Genomic DNA, 8157 nt, shown 5'->3' on the forward strand with positions numbered 1-8157 from the left:
TTCATGAGAAATTATTTCTTCTGGGTTAAACACATTGGAGTTATCTTCAATATTAGAATCAGAATCACAATCAAATGACGGCTTTTGGAATTCCTTAAAAGTTTCGTAATCGCATCTAAGAAATTTAATTCCTTTTTCGTAAAAAGAGTCTTCTCCAAAATATAAAAACATTAAAAGGTAATCTTTATTTAAAATATTAGGGCTTGTAAAGTTTGGGGAAATTTTTATCTTCTTTATACCTTCTATAACTTCCTTAATTGTATTTTCAAGCTCGTCCTTGAAAACAAATACTGTAAGATTCATGTTCTTCCATGGTTCTAAAGTTGTCATACAAAGTAAAATACTAACTCGTTGTTGAATACTCCATTGCCTCTTGTTTAATATTCGTTTATTTTCTGAAGTTTTCTTTGTTTTTACAATTTTCCAAGACTCAATATTCTCTCTAGTAACTTTACAAATATTTGGATGCTGCCACGCCCACTCGAATCTAAGGGCTGCAACTCTATCCGGGAATCCTCCTACACAAATTCCAAGATTCCATGGAACTCCACTTTTTGTTTTTTTTGCTCCTTTTTTTATTTCTCCATTATGCTGTCTGAGTCTTCTGCAAGGGTTCACAGAATATCCAATATAACTTGCTTTCTTTTTAGCTTCGGAGAGAAGAAAATAGCAATAGTGAAGTTGGATATTAGATTTCATGTTATACAACACTTCTCTATTAAATATGTTATTTTCATCAGTAATCTTCCAAAAATTTCACCATCTGTCAATTTTAACAAATTATTTCATGAAATTTTGATTGAAAAAAAAAAATTATTTTTTTCTTAAAAATTAAGAAATCGAGGGGAAATTCTCTTGATAACGTGTATACCGGCATAGATCTAAATAGGTATCAATAATTTATTTTTATAAAATTCAAAAAATATACTTCTATTGATATTTGGGTAATCTAAGATTATTCAACTGACAATTAACCTATCATTTAGCCTTATTTAACACAAATAAATATAATAGAATATAAATATATATTTATTGGTTGTATTTTAAGTAAAAGCAATACCTAAATGAATTATTACGTTAAAGCTTGCTATGATCGCAGGATGATCTCTTGTTTTTGGTTGTTGAGTTTGAATTCTGTTTATTTCCGATAGAATTTTCTTTATTCCCATTTATTTTACTTTCACTGGAAAACTTCATTGATGACATTCTCTTTCCAAATACGTTCAGCATAGTCTTCACCTCCTTTGAATCTTTTCCACTTGCAAAGCTTGCATTTTCCTCGGAAATATTACATTGAATATCTGAATCGTATACAACATAACTATTTTCTTCTTTTGAGGTGTTATTTCTGGATGCTCTGAGTTTACCATTACTAGAACCACTAGAACCTAATTTGAAAGAAATGGCATCCATCATAGTTGCCTTTCCAATTTCTGAATTCAAAATTTCTTTACATTCTTCATTTGTAGGAGGTATATCTCCATTAGCAATACTTACAAGCTTTAATTCATCTTCCTTATTATCTGGACTCTTATTTCCAATTAACTCAACAATAACTAACCTCCTTGAACTTGAAGGTTTTATTAACTTATTTAGTTTTTCTATATATATATTTGGTTCAGATACAAACACCTGTGTTGCATTCTCAATTAATTTGTTTTTCTCAAAACAAAGTTCATGACTAACGATTAGTTTTCCAAAGTGCTCAATATATTTGGTAAAAGAATCCAACTTTTGGCTTGAATATTTAGAGAGACCAAACCATCTGATTTTATCTTCAAATTCTGATTTGGAAATCTCCTTTAAATCTTCCTCAACGTCTTTGGACACCTTTTTCAGAGCAGAAAACATATGGCATACTAAAGTCTCTGATAACTTTTCTGCACTCTGTACCGCTCCTATTAAGGAAATTATTGGAGTTTCATATTTTGTCGTAGCAAAGGCTACGTAACCATCTTGCCATTCTGTTCTTAAGGTATCATAAAAAGGTGAATTAAGTATTTCTCCTATTGAAGAGTATATTGATACGTCAATTAAATCAACTGGTGGAGTTAGGAAGTGAGCTACTACTGCGTTATTCTTATCTGAAGAAATTGGATTATTAGCTTTAATATGTATGTCTCCTGAAACATTCAAAATCCCATCATGAATTGCATTAGAATATGGAATCTTCTTGTTTACTAAAGAGCCTACCATTCTTGAGACAAGTTTGATACTCTTTTCATATCCAATGTTGCCTACAATAAGAGCATCAAAGTATCCTACCGAAAAAATACCTTTTATCTTTTCTATATATTCATCAAAAGTAATATCAGTTTTTTGAAGAGATTCACGAAGTTGTAATCTGGAATAATAATTTGAAAGATATACGCTTTGAGCTACATCGGTTGCAACATCATAGGCCATTAAATCGCTCAAATTCAATATTTCAGACTTTAAATTTGTTAAGGCAGTCTCAAACTCTGTTTTAGTTGGTAATCTGCTTCCGTTTACGAGATAATTAGACAACTTCTCAATAACATCCTCAAAATTAGAACTATATGACTGGACATTGATAACAAATCTACCTCTACTGTAACTAATATCTGCTTCCAAGCCACATAGTTTAAAGCTTGATAGTATGTAATCCATTTTGCTGCTTTGTAATTGAGCATGTAAATTTGCTATTAAGCTTACTCTGACATTATTTGAGACATCTTTGTTTGGTAATCTTTGGACTAGGGTCAAATTAATTGTAGGTACCGTATGAATTGGGCCTTTCCAGAAAATACTTAATCCTTCTTCTTCTAATATTGGGCATGGTTGAAGCTCATTTCCAATTTTTCTCTCTTGAATTTCCTTCTCAAAGCTCTTATATCCGGGACATTTATCTTCTGAAAACGAAATAATGCTAAGATCTCCAGGAACACACGTCAACAACTCTCCAATCTTATTTGTAGATCTTAATGTTTCAATTGTTTTAGAAGTATTTTCTGAATTTTCAAGCGAAATTTTGGAGATTGAGTATTCAGTTTTGTAGGGCTCAAATCTAAAATTATGTTCTGAAGAACTATTCAATGAATCTGAAAGTTTAATTATCTTCATTTTTGAAGGCTCCAAGTGTTTAACAAATTCTTTTAAAGCTGTAATTTGTGCATTACTTAATTCAGAATCCTTGCTCATAGAAACGGGTTTTACAAAGGCAGAAAGTGCCATTTCTGGCTCATCTGGGAAGATTAATAAACTTTCAGCAGCCTGAGAGGCTATTCCTGCTGTGTCTCTTTCCTCGTCATACTCGTACTTAATATTTGCCATATTTGTATAGTTCTTATAGAATGACTGAATCCACTTATCATCTTTGCTGTTTATCTGTTCTATCAAACTTTCCATGTAAGCTGACGTAAGTTTTGCTATTTCTGAAGTTGTTTGATCAGAATCATCTGTTGCAGTAAATAGCAAGCCATAGACGGAGTATTGAGTACTAGTATTATCAAAGTATTCTAAAGCAGTAGCTAATTTTCTTTTCTGTAGCTCAGTTGCAATCGAGTTTTGACTTTGGTCTTCAAAGAAGTATTGAATTAGCTTTAACATTTGCCATTCAGCATTCTCCTTTAAGATGCTTAATGAATCTGAAACTGAATCCCAATAAATTATGACAAAAGGAGGAGACGAGCTTCCTCTTGGCATTTTCACTACCTCAATCTCTGTATTTGGTGATTTACTTTTTATTGAATCTTGGTTAGTCTCTTTATTTTTCGATTCTGTTTGTTTTGAAGTGATCCTACCTGTAGAGCTGATTCCAATATTAGACTTTCTATTACCAGAGCTTTCAAAAATGCTTAAAATATCTGGGGCAAGAGAATGCTGATTTTTAAATGTTCTCGAGTCAGAATGACTAGTTACGGTGTTAGTAATCTTAGAAATTCCTTTAGTAGCTTTTCCGGAGTTTGTAAAAAGTTCGTCAATTTTGTCAGCGATTTTGACTAGTTCCTCGTTAGACTGGGGTCCCATGATAACTATTGAAGCGTTGTCACTGGTATAACAACTTGTGTGATATTCTTTCAAGGCATCTTTGAGATTTATATTATTCTTTTTTGAATTAATATAAAGAGTTTCTTTGTTTCCTGTACCAAATTTCCTTGCAGGGCATTCCTCCGGAGCTAAGTACATAGCTAGCTCTATCATTGCTCTGACCTTGTTTGGGATATTCTTTTCATGTTCTTGGTTAACTGCATCGATTTCAGAAACTGAACTCCTTTCATCTATTACAGGGTTAACAAGCATCTTGGTAAAATAGCTCATTACGGACTCTAACTCTCTTGGAGGTGACAACACATAAAATATTGTTGTATCTGCTGATGTGTAAGCATTAGCAGCGCCTCCCTTTTTTAATAGAAACTCATCCCAGCCTACTGGGTTTGGATTTTCTTGACTCCCCAAAAACACGACGTGTTCCATCAAGTGAGCTAAACCTGCCAAATTATCAGGATCTTGATAATATCCGCATCCAATCCCAAATGAAAAAGCTGACTCTAACATAGTATTGTCAGAAACCAATAATGTTTTTAAACCTTTCGAGGTTGTGTATGCTTTGGGTTTGACTTGAGAAGAAAATTGTTGATCTAAAGAGCTGAGTTGATTATTCTTAATTCTTAAGGGGCTAAAAATATGTTCAGCTCCATTTTGATTTTGTATTTCCAGCTGTAAATATGAAATACTTGCTCCTGTATTATCTCCCCTATCCAAATTTAATTGAATTCGGTCCCAAATACTTATTCCATTTAATAATGATATACATAAAATTACCGCAAACCACGGATTCACCTTTTTGATATGCATCTCAAGATTTCTTTCAATGCTTTTCAATTTCCCCTACTTAGATAGTTTTTTCAACATCTCTTTTTTCGTCATTCTCGTATTTATATAAAATAATGCATGTAAAGTTTCCCGCCATATGGCGGGTTGATGCCCATGTCATTTTATACAAAGATGCTTGACGAAAATCCAAAGATTTACAGAAATAGGGAAGAAATAAATTGGGATATAGGGCGTAATATAAATGATACAAAACACGTATTACTCTCATATTTCAACGGAAGGGTGACTAGTAATGGAATGATCGTTAGGGTGGTAAAAATCCCAAAGTTGTGAGTACCAAGGATCAGTAGCTATTAAATGCAGTATTGAAAAAAAAAAATTTGATGCTTTTCCTAATGAAAATTATTTAAACTGAATAGAAGCTAAATTAAAGTGTTATAAATAAACAGGAATAGTAGCGAGCACGTTTTTAACCATCTAGTTATTAGTAATAAGGTACTCACTAAATATAACTATTACAGTCATTTACCAACTTATTTAGTATTAGTCTTGTTCTCCTTCAAAGTTTCAAGAAGCTTCTGGTATTCCTTCTTGGCGTTAGCAGATGCCTCAGAACGCTCCTTGAGTGTACGTCTATATTTCTTCTTTCTCTGTAAACGTTCCTTGGTGACCAAACGTTGAATCTTTGGTGCCTTAGTCTTTTCCTTACCTTCAATCTTTCTGCGAACAACGAATTTACGAACATCATCAGATGGGCTGAGGTTGAATAGCTTTCTGATCTTAGAAGCTCTCTTTGGTCCAAGGCGTCTTGGCTTTTCACCATCAGTAAGTCCTGGAATATCCTGCTCTCCTCTCTCAACAACTACCAAACTTAATACAGATAAGTCATGGCTAACGATGCATCCACGGACTGACTTTCTCTTCATTTCACCTGTGCGACGTGGGCGATAGCATTTCATACCTTTTCTGAATAGAAGACGAACACGATTACTTGTCAAAACACCCTGCATCATTGGAAAGCCTTGTTTGTCATTACCACCGGTAATTTTCAAAATATAACCCTTGAATTCCTCACCCAAGAAGCTACAGTCAAGTTCAGAACCAATTCTTCTTTCGAAAAAAGGTAAGAGTAACTTCTCGTCGTCAATTTCAATACATTTCTGAAGTCCTGTTGTTGGATTAGCAATGTTTAATTTCATTTTGGGAACTGCTCAAAAAACCAAAGAAAAAAAGATGGTTAATAGTCTACAAAGTTTTCTTAGACGAACTTAATATGCGTCGCTATTAAGAGGAGCGGTCTGTTTTACATTAAAGTTATTCCAATAAATATTAATCCGCTTAATTAAAATTAATTATATCAAATATTTAATAACATACTTCTTATACTTTATTTATATATTTTGACTTTATTTCTAATTTATATTTATATTTTTACGTCTGTCTTCAAGTACCAGTGCTTCGAGACGGCGCTAGTATTGTGCCGCCATATGTGTTCTTTTCAGAAAAAAATTTGCAAAATGGTGATCATTGAAATTTGACTACTTGTGTTTCTGATATATTCTTGATTTTTATGTGAGGATCCTTGTGTTTTGTTTGTGTTTTATATTTTCTTTTATGATATTTTTTTAGTAATTTTCCGGGAGATATTATTTTGCTAAATTCTCTCATTTTTAGTTTGTGATTACAGGTTGTAAGCTAATCATTTTCTATACTTAGATTTGAGTGATATTGTTGGAGCTTGGCGTAGTGCGATTTGGTGATAATTTGGACATTCAGTAATGAAGGTGACTTTTTTCATATTTTTTTTCAATTTAGAATAGCAATAGGCTTTAATAAATTGCGTTTGTCATACTTTTTACTATAGATATCAATAAAACAATTATGTGAATTTCAACGAAAATTAAAGTTTTCCTTCCAAAATGAAAGAATCTAAAGGATCAGAAGATTTAAGGGCAAAATATGGTAAAGGGTTTGATATTATTAGGAAGATGGGATTCAAAGGAGGAGGACTTGGAGTGGATGGAAGTGGAATATCAGAGCCAATTCAAGTTAAAATAAGACCAGCAAATCTTGGTATTGTGGTTGAACGCGATAATAGTTCTAATAAATCTGATAAATTTGAAAATAAATCAACAGAAGTGAAAAATATTGAGGAAAAAAACAAGAAACAAAAAACAAGCATAAATGAACTGGCCGAGGTAATAAATCAAGACCCCGAAGCAAAAATTTATCAAATATTTCCAAAAAAAACATTTCTAAACGATATTATGGAGTCTGTTTCTTTACAAAGAGAAGCCTGTGAACAAAATAGAAAAGTATTGCAGGATTATTTTAATGAGAAGCAGTTGGAAATTGAATATCAAAGCAACTCCTTGGATAATTTAAAAGAAAAAAAAACAATAATGGAGAATCTAAGTATTACCACTAAACAAATTCAAAGGATTTTTCTTAAACTTCACTATGATTTAGAAAAGATTATGGAGGATGAAATAGTTAATTTATTTGAAGAGCAAGGAGACGTCTCTTCAGTTGAGAACGAAGATTTTCAAGACCAGATGGACTCTCTTGAAAAAGTTGTACAAGAATTCTCAGAAAGCTTTAATAGAGTGCTGGACTCTTGTGGTGATGCATCTTCAAGAGAAGTTTCTAAATCGTATTTACCTTACTGCTCAATTGTAAGAGATATTCTTAAAGTTTCATTGCAAAAGTTATATAAAAAAGAAAAGAATATGGAACTAGACCCTGATTTTGGAATTTCTGCTTGGATAGCTATAAAGGCTTTATTTGTCAATCTAGAAACTTCCAGGAGAGAGAAAGAGTACGATTCCAAGCTATGTTTTGAACAACTTTTATTAGATACTGTAGGGAAGTATTTGGAAATTTATTTTATCTGTTCATGGGATCCAATTAAAGAAAATGAATATGGAATCTCATTATTGAGTATTTGGGTTCATTTAATTCCTTTAGAATTCATCAAAACTAATCTAATGCAAACCATTTGGAATAAACAGATCCATCAACTTCAACTCAATAAAATTGACTCAAACTCGGAAGGAATTTCTGAAAGTTCCAAGTATAAATGGTTATTTAGATGGCTTCCTTATTACTACAAATTTGGAATGGGATATCAAATATCAAAAGTTATCTCAAAACACATTGATGATGCTTTGGAAGAATGGGAGCCTCCAGAAGAATGGCCTTTATCACTATTAACTATTTGGAAACCTATATTAGAAACTGAAAAAGATTATGAAGCTGAAGATTTTGAAACTATTGGATTTTTTGATCATGAGACATACCGTAGCAATCTTATAAAACAAGAATTTGACAATATTATTTTGTCAAAGATATTTCCAAAGT

The 8157-nt window shown here is 32.3% G+C and overlaps 4 protein-coding genes across 4 annotated transcripts; 1 reads left to right on the plus strand and 3 right to left on the minus strand.

The window, feature by feature from the left end:
• Chro.20460 (hypothetical protein) lies at positions 1 to 699 on the minus strand (the record flags this gene model as incomplete). The annotated part of the gene is made up of 1 exon (XM_660815.1): positions 1 to 699. A coding segment is annotated over one exon (699 nt), but the record flags the coding sequence as incomplete, so codon positions are not given.
• A 378-nt stretch (positions 700 to 1077) lies between these two features.
• Chro.20459 (hypothetical protein) lies at positions 1078 to 4818 on the minus strand. Its single annotated transcript, XM_660816.1, has 1 exon — positions 1078 to 4818. One exon carries the CDS (start codon positions 4816 to 4818, stop codon positions 1078 to 1080), a length of 3741 nt encoding a protein of 1246 aa, XP_665908.1.
• Positions 4819 to 5330: 512 nt separating this feature from the next.
• On the minus strand, positions 5331 to 5996 carry Chro.20458 (ribosomal protein S6e). The annotated part of the gene is made up of 1 exon (XM_660817.1): positions 5331 to 5996. One exon carries the CDS (start codon positions 5994 to 5996, stop codon positions 5331 to 5333), a length of 666 nt encoding a protein of 221 aa, XP_665909.1.
• A 720-nt stretch (positions 5997 to 6716) lies between these two features.
• Chro.20457 (hypothetical protein) lies at positions 6717 to 8157 on the plus strand (the record flags this gene model as incomplete). The annotated part of the gene is made up of 1 exon (XM_660818.1): positions 6717 to 8157. A coding segment is annotated over one exon (1441 nt), but the record flags the coding sequence as incomplete, so codon positions are not given.

This window comes from Cryptosporidium hominis (assembly GCF_000006425.1).
Source record: "Cryptosporidium hominis TU502 chromosome 2 CHRO012136, whole genome shotgun sequence".
NCBI lineage: Eukaryota > Apicomplexa > Conoidasida > Eucoccidiorida > Cryptosporidiidae > Cryptosporidium > Cryptosporidium hominis.